The sequence below is a fragment of the Streptopelia decaocto genome (genome assembly GCF_964273445.1).
Source record: "Streptopelia decaocto genome assembly, chromosome: 2".
Classification (NCBI taxonomy): domain Eukaryota; kingdom Metazoa; phylum Chordata; class Aves; order Columbiformes; family Columbidae; genus Streptopelia; species Streptopelia decaocto.
In genome coordinates, this window is record NC_138655.1 from 79,110,180 (window position 1) to 79,135,247 (window position 25,068).

Here is a 25,068-nt window from a genome sequence, read left to right on the forward strand (position 1 = left end):
TCTTTCACCAGAGCAACACACCGACATTCTGACAAGTGGCAAACAGCACGGCACCCATCTGTGCTCTCCTTCCTCACCTTCCGCACTTCAGGAGAGCACAGAAAAAGCAGATCCTGCCACTGGAGTCCTAATATGCAAGGCTGGCGTTAGCACCTCCTCACACTAATTTGTAGGCTGCAAACCACGATTGTCCCCAAGCAAATCCGAATTGCCTGTCTGGAGATCACCTGATGGCAACGCAATGAATTAAGCAAAAAGTAGTGGCACGCTTTATCATTAAAGGGCAGAGCACCGGCTCGTTCCCATGTACCCAAGGAAGACACGCTGGTGGCAGAGGGCTTGTGCACAGGGGAGCATCAGGGATGCAGAGACACATTGGTGTGCCCGGAGAGTATTGCCTGGGTTCAGCCTGGCTCTTCGGACAGCCCACACACGGCCAACCTCATTGCAGATACCCTCCTTCAGCACGGAGGGCACGCGCTCCCAACCACATGAAATCTCTGCCTTCTCTGGGGATAACTCAGAAGGACAGTAGCATTTATTATGGCATGCGATATCCAGCACTTTTTGCCTTTGGACTTGAGTACGGCAACAAAACGCATGTCTTAAAAAACAAAAGTGAGTGGGCAACAGTATGTTAATTAAATCCTAGAAGCATGTTAAAGCACTCACAAGCTACTAAGTAACATGTATTACAGTTGTACTACACAGAAAGGGGCAAGCATGTTTGCTAGAGAGTTATGAGAGTTTCAACCAACATAACAGAACTAAACAACTAAAGAAGCAGCCAGTGTGTAGACTTTTTTATTATTATTTTCAGAAAAACAAAAAAAAAATAGAAGGAAAAAAGTCTTAGAGTGGACCACAGTTAGACTCCATAGCAGACCTGTAAAGATGCCCACAGGCCTAAACTGATAGAAAAAAAGAATTATTCCTTTTTCCATTTATTTTAGAATTAATTTGGTTTCACAGCAGTTGAAAAAATTATATTAACAGGACCCTCAGAAATCACTGCACCTGTCTACAATCCTAAAGAGGTGTCCTTTCTTCTGCTTTCCTAAGCCTTAGTTTTCTCTTGTCCTTCCTACCCCATCCATAGTCCATGATGCCTGGGAATCACTCCCTAAGACCCTGGTGGACACTTTTGGGTGTGGAGCAGGCAGGACTGGATGTCAGCAGCAGTTCTTCCCAGCTCTTCTTTCTCCAGTGATTAACTTCTCCTTGTTCCCAGGTCAGAAACTCAGGAAAGACTCCCAATAAAATTTAATACTCAGCTGTGAATTGAAATCTAAACACATAAGATTTGATCACTGTTGTATTTCACCGTAAAAGGGCACCCTGTCCCCTTGAAATGTGATGAGAATGTATGAAACTGTGGAGGATAAATTAATAACTTTAAATAATTTATTATTCAATTCAAAATTAATTCAGTTTTCAAATAACTCATTAAATAGGATCTAATCTGCCAGCCCGAAAACAAACACCGAAGTGTCACTAATATGAAATAGCCACTCATGAGTTACTTCCCAAACTGTGATCAAATGTTTTTAAACAGAAATCAGTTGCAACAGGTATGCAAAAACACCTAATTGACTTTCTCAACACAGAGGATGAGGAAAATCAGATGGTAGTAGTGGAAGAGAAACCTAATCCCAGCAGAGCCTCTCAGCTGCTGGATGGTGCAAGCAGAAGACTGTCAATCAGGGTTAATCTCTGCCTTCCCAGAGGCTACATGACACCAAAGGAGGCTGCACCAGCCACATTTTACACTGCTGGAATACATACAGAAGGTGCAACTAGTACAAAAGCGAGTTGGGAACTGATACTGAGGGAAAATTTAACAATGAAGCTTATATTTTAGGTAAAGTTGGAAAGCCATGATGTTCAGATAAAAGGCAGTGTTTCCTGCACATGCTTCGAACTGTTTCGTACTTTAAACTTCTCTTGGGCATGAGGTGATGCTTTGCAAGGCTTCCCACTGCAGAGCCCCCCATTGCTGCTGATGAATACCAATGGTATGCAGCAGTCGCAAGGTAAAAAGGCAGCCCGAAACACTGCAGGCATTATATTCAGCCCCTCAAGGTCACAACCCCCTGAAAAGCAATCTCCTGCTTCTGCTTAGTCCACTTCTTCCCCCGACCAGATACATTTCCTTCCAGTAATGCTAATCTTATTAGCATATGTGTTCTGATTTGTCTGCATGCGTGCAACTATAAAACAAACCATCTACAGGGCAAGTCACCTGAGTCATTATAGCGAGTCATTTTTTTCTTTTATTGGGGTTTTTTCATAGACATTACATATAATACAAATTTAATCTCTTTAAATTCATTCAGCAGTAAGCTGCCAGAAGGGAACACCTTTAGTAGAAAACCCAGAAACAGAGCAGGTATGTAGATCAGCAACTCTTCTCCTGTCATCGATACTTTCACACCATATGCTGGACTGAACCCTGACATTTTATACTGCTTCCTATCTCGCCTCTACAGAGAAATCCCCCAGGCAGGTCACAAAAAGCAGCTCACAGGTCCCTAGGATGTACAACAACACACCTTTCCTCATGGCTTGTAGAATCTTTCCAAAGAAGCTTAAAATCTGCACTCCACCCCTTCCAACAAAAAGCTGTGGCACATGTCCTCACTTGCAGGCACACCCAGAGACCTGACACATTCCCATTCTTCATATTGGTTTTGATGACAGGGATGAACATGTCCTGCATCACTCTGGTGCTGATTTATTATTTCGTTTTCTTTTGTTTTCTTCAGTGCATGTTTATATGAGCTGGTAATTGTTAACAGGAAAAATGGCTACCTCAATGTAGGAGCAGAAAAAGCAGAAACACAAAGCAGTTCCTCCTGTTTTTCTGTTGTTTTTTTTTTTTTTTTTTAAATGCATACATGTTTTACTGTACTTCAGGTTGATAGAAGATTTAATCCGAAACTAAACCACAGAGCAATTAGAAGAGCTTCACCAAACAGACGTGATTTAAAGCATTAATAACTGACAAAACAGGCATGTACCCTAGAGATAAATGATGCGTACAAGTAAATGAATCTAGGCTGAGACTCTCTTCTAGTTTACTACATCCCGTGTGCAAAAGCATAATAAAACCAGGGCTGAACAGCTGTATTCATCTCAGCAAGCAAAGGACCTTCTCAGCCAAGCAATTTTGACTATGCACTGAAATTTCCCAGAAGCGTACCGTTTATATATGAAGGTGAGAAGTCCTTGCACTCAGGCTCTTCCCATTAGCCAGGTGGATTAAACTCAAGCAAGAAGCAGAGCATCACTGCAGCAGAGGGGGAGATTTTTTTTTTCTCCCCACTTCTTCAGGATCAGGTCTGAAATCAGATTGCACCTTGCTACCAATATGACCCACTCTGGCAGAGAGGTAAAATTCAACTTTTCTGGTCTAAATCCAGGGGGGAGATCACGCTTCCTTCACACAAAGACCTGCCAGCTGTGACTAGCAGCCACATCTGCCCCAGCTTGGAAACTCTCACCAAGTGCCAGCTGTGGAGAGCCATGCTACCCCAGATTAGAAAAAATGACACAAGACCAGAGACAGACACCGCCAGAACAGAGCTGCTTTGAGAGAGAGATACTCACAAGTGAAATCTAGTAGACTTTAAGGCTGGTGAAAGGAATGAAATGACAGTGGAGACCTAGAGGGTGTGAAATGTATTTGTGTGTGAAGCACAGGTATCTTTGTGGAGATCTTGAGATGTACCAACAGGCAGGAGGTTGTGCTGCTGGCAACAGCATACGCAGGTGCAGGCACCTCTTTCCACCCTGGCCATCTCCTCTTCAAGAAGTCTGCATCTTTCAAAACACACTATCCAATACCACAGGCTATACATAGATTAACAGATATCTCTATCAGGAAACAGGCAACATACATAGAGCAAGCACCAACTTCAAGTTTGACAAAAGTATGCTTTTCTCCCGTAAAGAAACTGCGCTAGTAGACTTACACACCTCCGCTCTGCGTGACCCAGATCCCCTCACTACCAAAGGCATGCTGGAAGCTACATGTCAACACACTAGACAGCAAGATTTCACCAGCAGCCCTTGTTGACCCTAAAGCCCAGGGAAGCATGATTCTTCTCTCAGCTACCTCTGAAAGTCTGTCTACTCAGGAGCACAAACCTTTAAACGGCAATTTGTTTTACTTGGCAATTAATTAAGTCAACCGACTTTTGTAAACGTCAGCCCAGACAATTCCATAAACATCTACTTCCCACAGCGAGGTGCAGCTCCCCAGTCTGTGAACCTGGGAGGACTTCACAGGCTTGCCATCACAAGGACGTCGCATTAACAAGTGACTGCACAGCAAGTTCAAGTCAAATTAGCAGGGTGCCGAAATTAAAATGCAAGTGTAGCACTCAAAATGCAAGTATTACCGATCCGTCCTTGCCCAGAGAGGTGCTTCTACTTAAATAAAAAGAACCCTAAAGAAAAAGAAAATAAATAAACAAATGGACTTCATAGTATTCAAATGCCTGCAAAAGCTCAGAGAAGGAATTTTCCATGACTACTTGACATAGTGCTATTAAAACATATTTAATCTTACTTAGTCATAATCAGATTTTTATGGCACTAGAGAAAGCAAGCCTAAGACAAGTATAAATGTCTTTCTTTGCCTAAACACAGCCAGTATCTTTTACTACTTTTCATATTAGTAATAAAGTCACTCCTCATATTACTACACTGTGAGTCAACAGAACGGCTACTTGTTGGGTTTGGGTGGTGTGGTTTTTTTTATTTTAAATAACTCTTTGGTAAAATGAAATGACCTGAGCACTGTTGAAAAAAAAACTTTTCCACAAATGCTGGAGCATGGAACTGTGCAAAGAGAAGCTTTATATGGGCAAATTACTGTAGAACAGAAGAGGATTCAGGAAAGTCTCCTTAGCCTGAAAGAGCACGCGCTTCATTTCAGCTGATGTGAACATGACACATGCCCGAAACTGAATCAGTGCTTCTTCAGCCTGGGCCTCCTATAGGAAAATGCTCAAACTTGGTCACCTGCAGGGGAACCTGTCCCTACTGAATTACTCTCAGAAGTATAGTTTAAAAAAAGAAATGCAAGTTTTTTAAGTGTGTTACTAATTATTCACAGAGCTTTAGCCCAAATGGTATTTTTACTCTTCAAAAGTCAAAAAAACAGCTTGTTATCGTTAATCTTGGAGCAGCAGAACATCTGAGAAGTATCTTGCTCATGATTACCAGAAAACCCAAGCCCACACAACAGTTCTGCTGAAGCTAGTGCCCTTGCAGCACTCTTTAATGCTGGGACAGTAGGAATCATAAAAAGTCACTTAAGCTTTGCTGCAAATAAGTGTTGCGGTAGCCATGTGTTCCTCCACTGCCAGGTTCATATTAGCTTCCTCCAAGCTTTGACTCGCCTGGGCAAAAAGACCTGGCCTTAAATGCAACCAGTTTTCTTTTCAGAGAAGTCATAAATAACCTCAAAAAGGAACAACAATTTTCTGCTTACTGCACATACTACCTTTAACCCCATATGCAGAATATAAAATACTTCATTCTGCAGGGACGAACAGGGAGGAACTACTTTTGTATGTGCAGCGGAAAATACTACAAACTACAAGGACTATGTGCTTGCTTCTTCACCAAGGAAGTCAACCAGAACTTGGCTCCTTGCCTAGCACGAGCGGTAGATCTGGTTTTATTTGCATCAGTGCAAAGATGTGGGCAGTGAGAGAGCCTTACGCACCATAGCTCATTATCCAGGAAAAGAGAGAAAATGTTGGAAATGGAAAATCCTGTAGCATTTTGCAACTGGAGAATCAAGGAAAAAGCAGATTGAACTACTTCTTGAGGGTTAGAAGTCCTTGGCAGATGCAGAGACGCAATATAAATCATCCAAATCCCATGACAGCGTTCACATGACATCACCTTCCCTCTTGCCCATGGGCCAGTCTTCCAACAACTTCCCTGTTGTTTCAAGTATCAACTTGTCTTTGTTTTGAACAAGTGACTGTATTTTCATCATAATTCTAGCTGCTGACGCATACGACGAGCACAGCTAAACTCTGGCAACGTCTTATCACCACACTGAGATCTTTTGAAGAGAGCACCTATACAACATTGTTTTAGTCACGTTTTCAGTCCCCTTTCATCCTCAGATAGCCAAAAATATGACTGTTTACGTGCAAATGTGAGTGTCAGAACTTCTGTGTATATTTTCAGATATGCACACGCTTTTACAACACTTTCTTCTCCTAGGAGTTCAACCCCCGCCTTACATTCACATAAGCAAGATCCTGTTTGTACAGGACAACTATAAAATCTAGGCCTATACCCGGAAGTATGCAGAGACACACAGAATCATACAATACCAGGTTGGAAGGGATCACAAGGATCACATGCTTCATTTTAATCCCTCAAGATCACATTAAGACCCATCTCAAACATACGCAACTTCCAGAGGTAATATACAACTTCAGACAACTTGCAAAGAGTTGTGTTTTGGTTTGTTTTTTTCTTAACCCCATATGCTGTACAAGTCTCTCCCTCAGGTAAAATCGTATACATCAGGCTTTTTATCTAAAAATAGTTTACGGACACATTTACAAAAATAAAATATGTGATTACATTCAATGGTCCTTCTGTTTCAAGAAGGATTTTCCAGCAGAAATTTTATCCAGCAAGTTGATTCTCAAATATTTTAGAGCGAGTTGGGGCTGACTGTGAATCACCTAGCGCACTCCCACATCCACACAGCTCCTGAGGTACCTGTGTGAATAACACGGATGGTGCTGTGCCACAGGTGTTGAACATTACTTGCCCTGGAAAACTCAATTAATACTTTACTTTAGACAATAATGTCATACACAGCTTCTTCCTGCTCGTTTCAAGGAAAGCACAATGTCCAATTCTTCAAGTCTATTTTCTACACACTGCCTCCAATTTGAGCCTTTTTTACTTTTTCCTAACAGGAGCTCTCACTATAGCATCTGCTGCCTGAAGGACACAGGCTGGCATGGAATTACCCCTATCCAGTCCTAATGAAATTCAATTTCTTCAGCAGAGTTAGGAACTACCAGACACCTTCTTCTTTACTCCTGACTTCATACACTGCTCTGCTTCCTTTCTGCTACATTAAAGGAAGCATCACTGAAATTCAGACTTCTGTGGGCTAATATGCTAGCAACATTTGCACCCTTCCAAAGCCAGTTGTCTCTTAACAACAGCTTCCTAAAAAGCCAAAAAAAAATCTCCAATGCAACTTCAGAGTCAATTCTGTACATTTCCCCTACAAAGGTCACCAGTAGTAGATGTGCTTCTCTCCACACATGCCGTGCACTCCATCTGTAAGGAGTTGGCCTGATGGTGTCATAAAAAAAAAAAAAAAAAAAATTAAAATAATTAGGAATTAAAAAAAAAAAATAAAAATTCTAGCGTTCCAGGAACATATCTGCAATAAAAGCAGCTCTACAGTCAATGTACAAATCAATGTAACAATGATCCCGAGACGGATTAAAAACTGCTACTGAGTTGGACAAGTCATTTGTTAACAAAGCTGTATCTGTACGGAGAGCACAGAGACCCGATTGTGGCAGAGATTCCTGCCCTCATCCCCGGCGACTCATACATGGCTGCAGAGGCCACCCCAGCGCTCCTGAGCACAGGGCTGTTCCCCACTGGGGAGCGACAGCAGCCATGCAGATGGGCATGATCCCAAGTGTGAGAGTTAGCTTTGGGGAAGCTTGAGCCATGGTCACTACTACTCAATTTGCAACAAGTTCAGCTGTAATCACCTACTAGATATTAGTCATTTTGATGAGTTAAGTGGAGTTTTGGGGGTTTCCTGAGTCCAGCAGGGATAGTGTTCACTGAGTAACACTGGGTTGGAAGGGACCTTTAAAGATCATCTAGTTCACCCCGACCACCATGGTCAGGGACATCTTTCCCAAAATGTTCATTAACTGTCCCATGGCAAGCTTGGACTATGATGTGTAGGAAGCCAAGCGACTTGTACCCAGCTAGAAGCCAAAACCACAAAGTATTTTGGAACATATATTACAACTCTTCTTTAATTCAGGTGTCCCACACTCACCCTGGCATTACCAGCCTTGCTGAATCAAGATCTCTACTTATTTTAAGCAGAGCAACACCCACCAGGAGCTAAATCTCCATGTCTCCCAATACTGAGAAAAGAAGGCTTAGGGCAGGGGTGTCAAACTCATTTTCACCGGGGGCCAGATCAACCTCGCGGTTGCCTTCAAAGGACCGAACGTAATTTTAGGATTGTATAAATGTACGAGTTGTTACATTTATCCAGTCCTAAAATTAGTTCAGCCCTTTGAAGGCAACCGCAAAGTTGATGTGGCCCCCAGTAAAAACGAGTTTGACACCCCTGGCTCAGGGGAGACCTCATCACCACTTCCACTATTTAAAGGGTGGCTACAAAGAAGACAGAGACTCCCTTTTTACAAGAAATCACATGGAAAAGATGAGGGGTAATGGGTACAAGTTACTCCTGGGGAAATTCCAATCGGGCACAAGAGTGAAATTTTTCACAATGAGAACAATCAGCCATTGGAATAATCTCCCAAGGGAAGGCGTGGATTCCCCAGCATTGGTCACTTTTAAGATTCAACAGGACAGGGTGCTGGGCCATCTCATCTCGACTGTGCTTTTGCCAAGAAAGGTGGGACCAGATGATCCTTGTTGTCCTTTCCAACCTGATATTCTGTGATTCTATGGCATTATGCAAGTCATGGCATCAAACTTTAAAAACCCAAGCCTCAACACTTTCTCTCACTGCTTCTTTTGGTTCATTACCTTTAGCCACGATCACATTGCTTAGCTATAGTTCACCAAACCCTAAAACACTCCTGTGCCTTTAAACCTACCCACCCCATGCTTTTCCTTCTCCAACAACTTCCCCCTCCTGCCCAGCCAGAAACTGCTATCACAGCCGCTTGTTTGAAAAGTGCCAACGTCTGCTGATAAAAGAAGCAAAGCTCACCATGGGGACGGATCTGCTCACCTCCGCTACCTGTCGCTTTGAAGAGACCTTTGTAACAGGCCTCTCGGCTACCGGAGAGCTGCTCTGCAAAAATGCTCTGTACCAAGCCATGACGTGTAGGACACTCAAAACCAAATTTCTTCTGGTTCAGGATGAACCCAAGCTCATTGCATCTTTATTATCACTTTCCAAAAAGGAGCCTGAGAAGTGTAACATGTCCACACGTTGGCATTAAATGGGAGAGAGGACACAAGTGTCAATGCTTGGTCGGTCAACACTAAGACAGAAGAAATCTAGGTCTGAAGATGCACATCCCAGTTATGCACCAGTGAAGTTAATTATTATTTAGCTATTCATGCGAGCCCCCAAGTTCCTCACTTAATCAGGCCAAAACACGCAGCCAAGTGTAAAAGGTAGCTGCTGCTTTAAACACAGACTTCAAACTAAAAATGTAATTTGTGGGATCAGCACCATATGCAGTACAAGAAACCCAGCGACACAGACTGCACGAGGTACCCCTCTGGAAAAAGGTTAATCCCAACACCTGGAGACTAGGAAAAGCTGTCTCCCCTCCCAAGATGCTCTCAAACCCCATGGGGAGCCCCTGGGGTCTTCAGGGCTCTATCAGGGTCCCCGGGGGAGTCTCAGCTACTTTAGGCTGGTCCGTGGCATCCACCTCAACACAACAGCACATGACCCCAAGGAAGAAAATCAGCCTGCTCCTTCACAAGGTCACAAACCAGGTGTTATTTTCCAAAAGACAAGACCTACTGACCCAATAGGTACACATTAGCTAATCCCTACATGAGGATGTCAAACCCATTTTCACTGGAAGCCACATCAGCCTCATGGTTGCCTTTGAACGGCCAAATATAATTTTAGGATTGTATAAACGTAGGAGTAGTTACTGTTTCCACATTGCTGACATGATTACAAATATTACAAAAATTTTAGAACAAAATTCACTGTTTTATCAAAACTGTAAATGTACTGACAGAATGGTGACACTGCCCTGCAGGGAATACAACTTATTAAAAGTGAAATTATTCACAAATTCATGTATTTATTTCAGACTGGGGCCAAATAGCTTTTGCCATTTATGCAAGTATACTTGAAGATGTTTCTTTGAGCAGAAAAAAGCACAAGTGCAGCTATTTTTAAAGCTATCTAAAAAATGGCAGGGCACGACATTACCTTACTTTTCACTACACGGTAAAGATGAAAAACTGGAACAACCTCTCTCTTTTATCCATCCGTGAGCCTAAATGAGTAACTCTATTTATAGCCAGTAACGGTTACCACTTCTGAACTTATTTTTTCTCCTCAACAAACCACCTTTCCAGCAGGGAATTTAAACTTTCAGCTATTCAGATACTTTTGTTAGTTTTCCTCTGCATGACTTTCGAGCTGTCAAACAACTTCCCCAGTCATTGAAAAATAAACACAGCCATTTTCTTGTTTACTGTTTCAGTTAATTCCAACTATTATACGTAAGTCAGAAAGAGGGATCAGATATACAAACCAATGGGGTTTTTTTGCTTTTACATAATCTGAAGCAACTCAGTGTATGTTTCCTCCAGCTGCACCAAATCATTTACTTGTATTTAAGAAATGAGAAAAAGCAAGTGCAATATACAAGAATGTTAGATAACATCAGCATTAGCAAAGAATGACAGGTTAATATAAAAAGAAGGCACAAATACAATATTTAGATCTGCACCTGTGAAGACTACAAAGTATTATTTACCCCTATCCCTCTCCTCTTTGTTGGTAATAGGGAAAGGAAGCAACAGCACCCAGCATTGCAGCTGGAGTACAATCAACTGTCAGCAAGCTAAATAAATATGCACACCCACAAAAGCAGCAGCAGCTTATAGAGCTATAGCTTTGAGCTTATTGACACAGCCTTCTCTTTTTTAAAGCACAGACAAGGATCATCCTAGCTTCCAGGTGGCCTCAGACCCTTCCACAGGTGAAGATGTGAAGAGCGGACTTCCCAATGGTCCCAAGCACAGGCTGCCTCCAGCAGTCTCAGGTAAAGGTCTTGCCATGTCACAAAGATCTCTTGAAATTTCTCCCTCTTTTAACAATTACAAAGATCTGATAAAAACCCAGGTGTTTCCTGAAGAACAAGTGGTAGCATCACAACTGCTCTTCTGGACAGAAAGAGCCACTGCTGATTACTAGGTACTCTGATACAGCATCTGGAACAAAATTAGGGGAAAAGGCAATCACATGACAACAAAAAGTAGGAATTTCAGTGTCAGTAAAACTAAAAAGGGCAATTTTTCCTCCAATAATATTGCCACTAACAGAGCAGTACTAACAAATACCAAAGTCCTACTTGTTAGCACATACGTAACTGCAGCTTTCTTGAGAACAACCCCAGATTTCTCCAATAAGCCTATGTGAAACTATCCAGAAGCATGTCATTGCGATTTAAAAAGACAAGCCTAAAAAGTGAGGCTTTCCAAAATGTTAGCATTTACAATACCAGAGGCCCAACCAGAAAAAAAAAAATACTCAAAACCTACAGCTAGGAAAACTCCAGCTGTCCTCAGGACAGCAACAGAAGATTATTCTCTGACTTTGACAGGCACTGCAAGACCAAAAGAAGTTTAATTGATGCATTTTAAAGCAGTAGCTATCAGACATCCTTCTCCTGTCCGACAAGGAGACCCCTTTGAGAAGCCGTCCTGCTAAAGCATCTACTCCCACGCCACAGGTGTTGAACATTACTTGCCCTGGAAAACTCAATTAATACTTTACTTTAGACAATAATGTCATACACAGCTTCTTCCTGCTCGTTTCAAGGAAAGCACAATGTCCAATTCTTCAAGTCTATTTTCTACACACTGCCTCCAACTTGAGCCTTTTTTACTTTTTCCTAACAGGAGCTCTCACTATACCATCTGGTGCCTGAAGGACACAGGCTGGCATGGAATTACCCCTGACGCCAGCTCCTCTCCTCAGCTTCTCCCAGGGCACCTCGGGCGATCCCCGCAGCAGCGTGACCCATCACCTGCTGCTCCAGGTGTCCAGACCTTTGTTGCCTTGAGCCCTTCGTGCCCCTTCAATTTAGCCACAGATTAACACACACCCACTCTTCCTTCCCAATGAGAGGTGGCTCCTGTCTACATGCAGAGTGGTCGGCACATCCCTGTGCTCCGGGACAGCTGCAGCTGATGCTGCCTACCAAAAACTCTGATGCCTTCCAGCAGCAAAAAAAAAAATTCCCAGGAAAACAGCAAAGCTTTTGTGGCCTCTCTGACTGCATAAAGGGACAGTGCACTTTTATCAAATATTTGCAAGCAGTATAAAGGAGTGTTTCTGTAAGCAGCACACAAGTTCAAGAAATCAGAATTCAGGATTACAGCTTGCATTTGCCCTACTCCAGAAGCACCTGGAACACAGTAAACACTGAATCACTACCCAAAGAAAAAGGATCCCATGACTCAACATTTTCCCTTTGCACTCAGGCACCCTAATAAGAACTGCTAAGGAACAAGCCACTGACAAAGGACCGGTGGACGCTCACAAGAAAATGCACAGACTTGTGTACCACCTTCTGTCCTCCACCAGCTAGTGATGGCATCTCCAGGTCAACTGCATGCTACAAAGGCATCCTCCTGACAAAGGTGTAACAATACGGTATTTCACTACATTGCAATTGTGCTTACTCCTGAGCTTCTACATGAAAAACCCAGGGAGTTTACTAGTGCACACGGGCTGTAGTCATTTAAGGTACTGAATAACCAAAGCAAAATGACAGCAGAAATAGTGCAATGGAAACACTAATTCAGAATAAAGAACCTCAAAACTAACACAAAACAGAGAACTGCCCTTTTGCTGCAAGTGTTGCATAACTCTACGCCAAAATCCCATCTGCCATCTGTTAAAACTTCTCAGATTTGGTATGCAAAATGCTAGAAATGTAATTGCAACAGGAGAAAAAAAAGGGGGGGAGTCTGCTGCGCAAATTATATTTTCTAGCACAGATTGGCTGTGCTCGTTCATTCCTGAAAAGAGCTTATCAAGTATCATGCAGCAGAATCCGACTCTGGGAGTTTCAACAACAAAGAGTTCACTTCATGAGACACTCCTCCTGGTACACGGTCTGAAAAGCAGCAGGAAATGCCACCCTTCAAAGCTCTGCTGTAAACGCCGCTCTCATTCTCTTCAGGGAATATACTAACTGATTGCACACACCAAACCAACCCAGCCATCATACCCATCACCAGGGAACTGTAATGAGGAGATAAACCCTAATCACACAACCACAGTCTATATTTAATAAGGGGAACAGATTTGAGAAGACAACCAACAAAGCAAGAAGTCTGAACTACGGAATCGGCATCTAATCCTCGTCCCGAAACGACCTCCGGCATCCTGCCAACTTGGCTCCTTTCTGAAGAAAATAAAAATATACCCTAACCAAGATACGCAGTTGGGTTTTGACCCACTAGAATGGTCAAATAGAAATTATCTCAACTGCTTCTGTAAACCAGATGGGTACATTAAACAAAGGGATTTGACTTTTCCTCAGGATAAACAATTTCATAAGAAAAACAATCCCATTCTCTTAACAAATGTATTTAACTTCATCTGAGTAAACATTTTAATGGCACACTAAACAACAGCAACTAAAATAGGACCAAATAATCCATTTCCGTTAACGCTATAAGCATCAATACTTTTTCAAAACAAGGAATAAACTTCTCTTATCTCCTGTCCCCAAAACCAGGACAAGTTTGGCTGAATGCGAAGGGGAGGCGTGAGAATCCTTCCAGAGAAATCCTGCATTTCTGTAAGCAAGAAAGAGAACAGACGCATGCAGTGCACAACATCAAAGCCACACAAGCCTTCACCGGTAGCACCACCTTCATAGTTCAACATCATTTCAACAGCTACAGAAATGATTTCTCCAGATGCTGAAAAGTTCATCAAAATTAGTTTTATAGAGCCTTTTGAAGGGTTGTTAAGAGGGAGAAAGAGGGCCAAGAAGTTTGGGGTGTTAACTTTGATGACAACATTCAGAAATACTCAGCTTTGTAATTCCAGCTGGCCTTAATGGCAACTAGCTCTCATCAAATATTTCAGCCTCAGGTCCCTACCCAAGGTTAAGCTACAGGCACCAAAACCAATCCTGACTTGGAGACCATGATGGCAGGCTTGGGCAGCAGGGCGCCACTCTGCCAGCATAACCATGTCCAGTAGACAAGAACATAAGAAACAACCCAAAAAACCCTCAGTACTTTTAATAACTACTCCAGTGTAGAAAGCCCTTCAGTAAACCCGCTCAGGGTGGGAAAGTAGCTGTGCCCTCAGGGAAAAAAGCAACAACCAAACATTCTCCTCTGCTAAGACATCCTTATAGCATCTCCCACAAGGCACTCCTCACAACAGACTTGTATTAAGACACTCGTGTATTGCTGGCCTATAATAAAGGATTATGAATAATCTCCCAAGAATATATAGGAAGAGGCAACACTAACACATCAAAGTGCACTCAGCCTTTTATTTCCTGAGTCCTCCCACCGCAGCCGTTCACTCTGTGTGTGCCATGGGCCAGGATCACGGGTGAAGGCCGAGCCTGGCTCCGCAAGTCTGCTGCCGAGCTCCCCTCTTCCTTCCTTTCTCCCTCATTTGGAACGAAGCAAAAACAAAACCCAAATAAATTCACCAGAAGATTTAAAGATAATACTGATTTCTTTAGTATTCAGTTTTGCTTAATATTCACCCAAAACTTTCTTGTGAGGCTCTCTAAGAGATGAGGATTACACACTTTCAAAGAAAGTCTGATACCCTAAACCAGGCAAAATGCCTCACTGAAGCAATTTAAGTATCTGCTAAAACGTATTAACATATAAATATGGGAATCTTATTCAATACTGAAATCTGCCTAGCCGCTGGATGGTATAGGAGATTGGTAAAGTCTATCCTCCAGGATATTTTCCTTCAGCATGCCATTAATCCTAGAAGGAGTAAAACGTATTATACTGACTCCCACATTCCGGCTCCGCTCCAGTGTTCTTACAATCTACCCACTGGGGGCAGAGCCACTGAGACATATGAGAAACCCAGCTTAATATGTATTGGATCTGAATTTTCAGTGCAAGTTCAGAAGAGCACGCAAGTGACCAGTACCTTTCACTTTTCAAGACTTCCTTCCGTACAATAGAGTAAACTGTGAAGTTTTCCTCAAAGCCTTAAAAGGGCTGGAGTGCTCTTTGAATTTATTTTTCCAGTTACTGACTGTGGCTGCTCATTCTTAGTGAAGAATAACTACGCACAATCGCTAGTTAGGAGAAATTACAAGATCTCACATGGAAAATGTGTTAAAAGCCTACTACAGAAGAGTTAACACAAAATGGAAATGTTAACTTTCGTCAGTAAAATCGAAAATACACCAGTTTCTGCCATGCTTCAAATCTAAGAAAAATCAGGTCTGCTCCTAGTAAGTTATTCAACAAGGAAAAAGGGATGTTATCAAGTTCCTCCAACATCACTCATGTCTGAGATTTCAATGAAAAAAAAACCTTTCTAAACTTTTTAGCAAATAAGAAGGCTTTTACAGGTTAGGTTGAAAAAACAGTCATTTGGCCCCAAAGGAAGCAGCATCTAAATAAAGCGCAAGTATTTACATTTACCAGTAAAACAAGCACAAGGGGGAACATGTTTACAGCCGAAACAACAGGGCAGTCTTCCCCAGTCAGTCACTGGTTTGCAGCGGGAATGTGTCCAGCCAGTCGCAGTGGCCATAGAACGACACTGGGCAGAGCAGGACACCCTTCCGACCCAGCTCTGCTCTGGCTGTCCTGCTGAGGACATCAAGGACAAGCATAAATGGTGTTTGGACCTACATGAGATGACAGCCTTGATCACTGACTTTGCAGAAACGAGTCTAGGATTGGACAGTACATTCTCTCCCAACATCCTCCTACTTCTTATAAGTGCTTTTAGAAATACTAGTAATCTTCACTCATTTCTTCTGTCCTAACAAACCTTTCCTAGTATACTTTCCAATATAATGCTTATACTTTCCATGTAACAAACCGGTAGTTTCTTCTTCAGCATGGATATAGTTTATTTCATAAGGTGGATCTGGAGGACTGGTATTATCAGTTCTCACTCTGCATTCAAACTTTGAAAAGTCCCGTCTTTAAAAAAAATGGAGCATTTGAGCTACTTTATGAACTTCTAACCAAAAGGATAATTCACTTAACCTTTCTTAATCAGAGGGTTGTCCAAAACAAATTTGCATGACAGTAAATATGACCAATGGATAACACATTTCAGACATAGAGGACATATCTAGAAAATCCCAAGGGTTTTAAAAAAATAAAATTCAAAATTTGTACCAATAATACCTGAACAACAGTAATTTGCCTGTAACTGTTGCCCCAAGAGCTAGCCATCCTCCCTCTTGTCTCACTAGCTGGTTAAAATGTCACAAAATGATAAATAACAGGAAGGCCAAGAGAAATGAGAATACCTAAGCCATGACCCTCTCATGCAAGCCTGAAGTCATAGTCAATCTAGCAAGTTTTGAGGTCATATCCCAAAACTTGTAAAGTAGCCACAACTAGTGACTTAAGGCTGATAATTTTTTTTCCCCCTTAGCAAAAGTCTTAATTCACAGTGACTTTCTACCTCGTGCGCTTCTACTGGGGCTCCACCCAAAACTACTTTCCTGGCTCAGACCACAGCTGGGGACTGTGATTCACTAAGGAAAATACCAGCCCCACGGCCAGAAAGGCTGGGCAGATCAAACTACCCAGACAACACTCTTCCCTCCAGAACTGCGATGGGCATGAAGTCACCATGCTGGGCATGCAAGGGATGGAGCTGCTGCTCCCACCTCTCGCAGGAGACTGTGGCACCTTCTACTGGGGCTCCGTTCACCTAAGAGATGTAAAAGGACATTTCTCTTGCTAGAAGTTGTTTTTTTTTTAAGTTACACCAATATTCACTTCCCTTATTAAAGGGGGGGCGGGGGTGGAAGGCAAGCGTGCTATTCACTTGCTAGGAGTTAGGTCTGGAATTGTTCTGTGCAGACACAGTGACACTATACAAATACACACACACACATATATACATGAAGCCATTGATCTGACCTACCGATTCTCCTTGAGCTATCTTCCAAAGCCAAAAACCAGATTCATTAGACTATATTGGTTTTACCAAGCAGAAACCCAAGATTTGGCTACAATCACCACAATGGAAGCACAACATGGTACAAGTGAACCAACCAATGGCATAATAACTGATGAAGGGCCCCAAACTCTTCTGCCCTTTGCAGCACACAGGGGCAACAAGGGCACTGAAAAGAAGCAACACAAAAAGCTCAAGCACCCCTTCCTTTCTGCATCCCTCTCTCCTACAAAGTCATACCCTCCCAGCTCCACAAAACCACAGAAAAAAAGAAAACAACTAACCATTTCAGTGAGGTGCCACCAGATGGAAAAGCCAAGGCTCAGAATCAGCCAAGACTTCTGTAATGGTGGGGGTTCCACAGCTCTCCTGCAGCTGGATTCTGATTGAACATACCTAAAAAGCCACAAGCAGACTGTGCACAATGTAGAGCCTCTATTGCTAATTTCAATAGTTACGTGTTTTGCAGCTTTAAGAGAATTCTTGTGTCATTTTACAATATTTGTGGTGCCAGCAGGGCTGCTAGGCTCCAGCCCAGCAACAACGTCTACGCTTCAGTTGCACAAATCTATCTTATGAAAGGCATATGTGAAGTACATGTAGTAGCCAATTAGGATGACGAGCTATTGATGAGTTGAACACGATTTCCTGACTTACAGAAACAAACCTACAAAAGCTTTCCCTTCTGTCTGACTCAGTAAGGTGGTCCTGAGTCCCCTTGAAACATTTTCTGCTCAAAACATAACGCGCTCTAATTAACCTAAAAATAACTCCTGACAAAACAGCCATCCGCTTCTAAAAAAAACTAAACATGAGAAGTAGTCACAGCTCAGAAACTTTGGAAAACGCAGCCAATGTCAACAGCCGAGAGAGGCACCGTTCCTTCTTGGCCTGGCTCTGGTGCTCAGAAGTCCTCCAGAAATGTAACCTTTATGCCACCACTGAAGGGATGATGGTTTTGCCCCACTGGTCTGAAATGCCACTTTGCTAGTGGAAGCTACATGACCATCTCAAGCCGGAACATCACACCCACGCTTGTGCTACCAGTGATACATTTTTAACATAAACCAGGAGACCTCAGAGACTGTCCTAAAAGCGTAAGCTACGCTGCACAGCACAGCCAAAAACAATTCGTATCGATGCCAAAATTTATAAGCATCACCAGATTTTCACACTAAGAGCAGAAACTTGGCAGTGCCAAGGTGAGGCTGTTGCAGGGTGCCATGGGCCTGTCAAAGGTCTCCATGAAGGGCTCTGTGCTGGAAGGCAGTGATCTTCCACACACCACAGCATGGGAGCACCAAGGAAAAGTTTGGCACAAGCTGTGTATCCAAAATAAGAGTTTCCATGCTCAGCAGATACCACCTCTGACAGCCCCCTGAAGCTAAGTTCAAAGCCTCAGAATTAATTTTTGACCATAGAGGGAGGTTTAACACTTTCTCCTTCACGACGCATGCTGGGAGCCCTGCCCTTAAAACGAGGTACACAAGAAAATATGTTAACTGTGGAAAGCAGAAACGAAGGAAATCATTCTGAGTTCAAGGTACCAGCAGTATTGCCAAAAATAAAAGCATGCTGGACACAGAGCATCTGCTGTACATCACAGGAGGCTAGCCTGCAGTTCCCAACAAACCTCTGCAACATCAGAGAAATATCAGTAGGACCTCTATGATTACGATAATGCTTTTATAATGCTCTCCTTCAACAACATGTAACCAGACATGCTAGACAGAAGGCAGAAGCCACGGTTGTTATTCCTCCTTCTCTGCCAGTTGTGGAAATTAAGGGCGGAAGAAAAAAAAGCTCAGCAGCAACCAAAGGCAGACAATCCCTGCAGCCACCACTATGCAGACTGTGCTGCAAGCTCCGCAGGAGCTGACCACCAGCTCAGAGGGCAGGTTTGGACAAGATGACCTCCAGAAGTCCCCTCGCCAACCTCAACCACTGCCTGACCTCAGCTGGGCCAGCAACCGCCACGCTCCTCCTGTGACAAGGACGGCGATCACAGTTCAGCGCAACACACCATATATATTGGGCAAACCGGCTCCCCACGTGGGAGGAAGATGAATCTTCTGCATCCACTTTCCCTGCTGCTCTGGTCAGCACTGCTTGGGAACTTCAGATGCTGAAGAGGCAGTTTGAGTTACCCTCTCCCGCCATTTTTGCGCAAAATTTCTTCATGTTCCTTCTCATCTTGAAATGACTCTCCTCCTTCCCTCATGGCATACATCCTTTTTTTTAGCAGGGATGTATTCTCATTGGAAAAAATAAGTCTGACCTCAGCTACCACAGGAGACTGCTCCCTTGCAAGGACCCTAGCTGTTGCTAAAACATATGGGAACAATTTTTTCAGGCTGTTTTGAGCAACACAGCCAAATGGCTCTATTGTACACATCCATACTTTTAATTCTGAGTATGGATCTCTGGGATTTCTACAGGTTCTAACACTTTATATATGGAAATATGACTATGTAAATACACTGAAAAAGTTATAATTCCACCACTGACCTTCCTTCAAGCATCAAAAGGTAGCACAGATCAATCAACAGCCTGAAACAGTTTTTAAAAGTCTCAGAAAACACTTATTCTCTGTATTTAGAATAGGACATTGTAAATATCTTCCAGCAATAAAAGCATTTTGGGAAGTAAGGACCAGGGCCAACTCTTCTAGCCTAATTATTTACTCATATGATTTTTTTTTTCATTGGCTGAGTTAGAAAACTGGACAGGGATGGAAATTGAGGCTTCTCTGCAGGCAGGTACAACCACTTGTCATTCTATAGGAATAAAAGCTAAGAATACTAAGAAATAGCCAAAGAGCTGTTAAGTCTTGGCTGATGGGAGCTTGGTGTTACTCCACATCTCACTGAACGTGGCAAGTCCCAACAGGAACCCCTCCTCTGCGACAGGCGTGTTCCTGTGCTCCAGCAGTATCTTACCCAGCTGCCTCCTTTTGTTCCAGTGAGCATCGTCCTGTACTGAGAGCAGGTTACAATCTGCATCTAGCTATATGGAAAAATACAGGAGAAATAGTAATGCAGGTTCGGGGTTGTTTGTTTTTTTTTTTTTCTATAACACCTTTTAGTTAGTTGGACAATGTTCTTCTGCGACAGCCAGACTTGAAGACACTCCTGCTTCTAGCACAGTGAATGGTGGCTTCTTGGTAATTTGGAGGAATGACTCCTGTGAAGTCTTACCATACACCCTTCTCACCAAACAGCTTTTCTCAGAAAACACCATTGTATCAGCGGACTCACACCACTGCTGAAGGAGAGCAGAGCAGATGAGGCCGGCTACCTGCGCCCTGCACCCAGCTTCCTCTTTCGTCCACACGCTACAACTTATTTGAACGAGAACAATAATTCTCCCAGATAACTCAGCAAATATTTTCATAAAGAGCAGCTGCAGGATGTCTGCCTTGCACAAATTAAATTATCCTGCTAGTGGCTCGATCCAGCGCCTTCAACGGTCGTTTTCTGTGGTAGCTGGGTCAGGCCCAGTGCATTTCTGCTATTGTGCCTTACGCACATGCTCCAGTGTGAGGAAAGGAAAATGTTGATACTTATGGGTAGGAATTTGGATGCAGATTAAAGTCAAGGTGCTATATTTACTGATCTTCTAAAGTAATATCGCTATGTTGAAAGCGAGTAAGAGTTCTTAAGAAAGATCAAAGTCTGCATACAGTAACCACAAATTAACATAAATACATGCTGAAATACTAACACAGACTGGCAAAATTTACGTGCTTTTTCCCTAGGGCAAGTAATTTTGGCTAATAATGGAGTCAAAACCATTAAAACTCTTCTTCACCTTTATGTAGGGCACGCTACTGTACTTTGTGTCAGAGCGAATGACTCTTCAGATTAATTTTGCAAGACTAGGCTAATACTACCATATTGCTCACGGCTTGCAAGCTTTTGAAAGGTGAGGGCTACATCCTCTACAGGAAAAGAAAAAAAAAAGGCAATATTGCTACTTAATTCAGACTTTTTGAAAGTTAATCCTGCGTTTCTTCCTTCTTATTGCACTTGACAGAACTTTTGTTGTCTGACAAATGAAAAGCTAACAAGCAGTAAGGTGTATGACGTTCTTTTGTTTGACTAATTACTATTTCGGTAAACAGATCACCTATTTTCCTTGTGGAAGCCTCAACAGCAGCTCTGAGAACAGGAGGCAAGTTATTCATGAGGGTAAAGGACATTTTTGCAGCTTAATCACAGTCCTGTAAAACAGATGCCGGCTCTGTATTTACAACCCTGACAGTGCAACTGCTTTAGCAAGGGGTGCGATTAAAGCAATCATGCAGTCACCAGAAGTCACGACCCAGATGCAGGCTTTGCCAGCAGTCTACAGGCACAATACATGCACGGAGTAGATGCATTAATACCGGACGCCTTATGTTCATAAGACTGTGTTGATACTAACCAGGCCATACTGATTTGATGAAATATCACAGTAAAAATCTCAGTTTAGACCAGAAGAGGATCGAGTTTTGACTTTTAGCATTTATCCAGAGTAAGCAGCAATGTGTCTTTCCTTTAGTTTCCTTACCTGACATGATGAAGTTGTCAAGACCCACAAGATAATGGTAAAGCTCAAACTACTTTCGAGACTTAAGTCTCATTGCTTTGCATTGTATATTGGAAGATTTTGTCTATACTTAGTAGCATGTACTTAATAAGCAGACTTAAAAAAAAAAAGGCTGCCCCACAACAGCTTTGCCTCTGAAACCTCTATCATTTGAAGCCTCACATGGCCATGCAGGATGGAAAAAGTGGAGTCCCCGGGTTTCATGCCAGGAATCCCTGAGGAGGGAGCTCCCCATTCCTCACCCCAAACACCGTTTTAGAGGCCGCCACGCCGCCGGCCGCAGGGACGAGAGCAGGGGAGCGGACAGGGACCCGCAGCAGCCCCACCGGAGCCCAGGGCAGCCCGCTGCCCGCAGGGGACCCGCCGCGGCGGGAAGTGCCGCCGCCGGGCGCGGGGGTTCAGGGGCTGGGGAGCTCGGGCGGCGCGGCGGGGAAAGCCGCAGCTCCGGCGCCTCCAGCCCCTGCCCGCTCTAATGAGCCCCAATTAACGCCGAGGGCCCCCCCGGCGGAGAGGGGCAGCAGCCTTCGCTTCAGCTCGGCGGCCTCCAGTTCCGCCCCCGCTCGCAGCCCGAAAAGCGCCTGGTAATTTGGGGGAGCTGTGCAAGGGGCGCCGCTCTCCCCCGCCCGCTCACGGAGCGCCCACCCCGGAGAGGCTGCTCCTGCGAACTCCCTGCAAGCCGAGGCACTGGAGGGAACACAGGACACTTTTCGAGAGCCCTTTGCCGCTCTGCTGCCAGCTCTTGCCCCTCAGAGCGACCCCACGCCGGAGAAGGGGAAGGAGGAAGGTCCCGCCAGCCCGCGCTCACCTCCGCCAAGAAGTTGTCCATGGTGGCCCCTCGGCCCGCCCGCGGGTGCGCAGCGCCGGTCCCCAGCCGCGCACCATGTGCTGCTGCCCTGCCTGGCTCGGCTCGGCCCCACCGAGCCGCCTCAGCCGCCGCGCCGCTCCATCGCGCCCCAGCGCCGGCACCAGCCCGCAACCTTTGTCCGCCCGCCCCCTCAGAGCCGCTCGCACGGGCGGTCCCGGCAGCTCATTGCCGCCGCTGGGAGCCGGGGGAGGGGGTGAGGAGGAGGAGGAGGAAGGAGGCTCCCACTGCCGCACGCTGCTGCCCCGCGCCCGGGGCCGCCCCGTCCCGGCGGGGCAGGGGCAGAGGCGGAGCCGGGGCCGCGCCGCTGCCTGCGCCGCGCTCAGCCGCGCCCCCGCCCCGCCCCGGCCCGGCCGGAGCGCAAGCAGCGACCCCCGGGCGTCTCCCCCGTCCCGTCCCGCTGCTGTTCCCCGGTGCGGGGGCACTGGGGGGCGCGTATCGTTCCGCCCGCCGCGCCGGGGCGGCTGGTCGGACACGGCAGCCGCCTCCCAATGCGGCGGAGTCAAAGGAGTGCGGGCACTGGAGAGAAGCGAGAGGCTCGGCGCCGGTGAGAGGGTGCGCTGCGCTCCACTCCCTTGTTCTGCCACACAAAGCCACGCGAAGCACTGCCATCCAGCAAAAGTTACTGACGGAGTTAAGTGTCATTTGAAGAACATATACCTGCAGGCTTCCGTGGCATGCAACAAGCTCTTATTTAAGTTTGTGGCAAATAGCCATACCCGGGTTCCTTTTACTAAATACATACTGTAACAGCCATTACTTCACACTGAGAGAACAGTGCAGATGAAAGTAGGCATAGGGCCACCTCCTAGAGCTTCACTGGGCTTCATTCAGCAGCTCTCTCTAAAGCTTTTTCAGTCCTTTAGGTTTCTGCAAAGCAGATATAAAGTCTTTATTTTTTGGAAATACTTCTTGTTCATCATTTTGCTTTCTTGCACTACAGTAAATAACAGCACAAGGAACACGGCAAAGTACAAGTCAAATCTTGCAGATGTGAGCCTATTTCATTCACATTACAGAAAGAAATGTACAAAACATAAGTTAGAGCCATAAGGAACATGAATGAAGCTTCTGGTCTTTTTGTTGCATCAGAATTCTAACATTGCTTTGGGAGCTTGAACATGTGAGTAGTGATACAGGAGATTAGCCCTTGATGTCGGAAATATTCACGAGTACGCCAGTCTAATTTTTTTAAAGTGTCACAGGAGCTAGTGTGTAGAACACAAAATGGCCACCTTCTCTAAATCAGCAGCTCCCCCCAGATAGCCTTGCCGTGGCCAGCCACCACTGCTCCTGGCAGCAAAAGTGGGAACGTTTCCCACCTTGCTTGTAGCCCAGCACAGCATCCCCCATGCAGCATCCCTGTTGCAGGTTGCCAGGCCCAGGCAGGAGACATCCTGTAGGACACTCTGCAGCCTTCCAGGGCAGTCCGTTCTCTTGCCAACCTCCCTAATTGCTACAACCATGTATACCAGTTGTACCTTCCTATCGTTGCTCTGAAACTCAAGGTTTGCTCAGGATTTCACCTGATTTGGCCTGTCTATGCAGTACCAACTTGCAGTGAAGTTAGCCTAAGGAGTTATTCCACTGTAGCTTATATGGTACATATTCCAATGTGGAAGCTCTGTAACTCTATTCCAAACTATTGCACTTCTAAAGTTACTCTAGGGGAATGGGGTTTTTTCCACAATCGTTGTGCCAGAAAGCTTCCCCACTCAGACAAGTCCTAATCTGGGGAGGGCTGAGTCATATCAGGGGTATTTATTAAGTTATTTTGACTTCTGATTGAGTACTTTGTTTGACACCATGCTATTGGAATGTAACGCACAAGTCTGGCTACTGCATTGCACGTACTGAGGTCTATGAAGTACAACAACGTAGGAATTCATCAAAACTTTGAATCTGCCATCCAATAAGCAGCCTGTGTTTTTTTTTAATTTAGTATTTCAGTAAATTACAAGAAAACTTTACTAATAGAATAGCAAGGGGCAGATTTATGCAGCCTAAAAGTATATCACAGAAAGAATGAGTATTCTCTTTGTGGTGTGGATATATTGCAAAAGACTGTAAAATTCCTAAGGCTTTTCTTAGGATTTAGAACAACTGCAAAGAAGCACAAGCAGGAGGGGCAGAGTGGCTTGTAAAGTCAAGTCCAACAAACTTCTTCCTTTCCTCCTTCTTTGTCTTCTCATGTTAGTCTCGCTCACAGTTTGTAAGGGTTAGCATCTGTGTTTCATAGGAAAGGGGTTTTGAAACACGGCATTTCCTTTTCCCGCTCAGAAAATGACCCCAAACTGGTTTCTTACTTATTTTATGCAATTGTTTTGGAATTTGGAAAACCCCACAGATACACTGTACAAAGCTCCATACATCCATGAACATCTGGGGACTTGGCCAGTACTGCACAGCTCCAATTTTCTTTTAATCGGTAGAAATTCCTTCACTGATTGTGTGCCTAAGGTAA

General features: G+C 44.3%; 1 protein-coding gene across 1 annotated transcript in view; it reads right to left on the bottom strand.

Moving 5' to 3' along the window:
* MYO10 (myosin X) overlaps positions 1-22,798 on the bottom strand; it is a 161,850-nt gene extending 139,052 nt beyond the window's left edge. Inside the window, 2 exon segments of the mRNA XM_082047078.1 lie at positions 22,548-22,571; positions 22,574-22,798. Of these exon segments, the coding sequence (XP_081903204.1) occupies positions 22,548-22,571; positions 22,574-22,624 (75 nt within the window). The 5' untranslated portion in view covers positions 22,625-22,798.
* Positions 22,799-25,068: the final 2,270 nt, after the last annotated feature.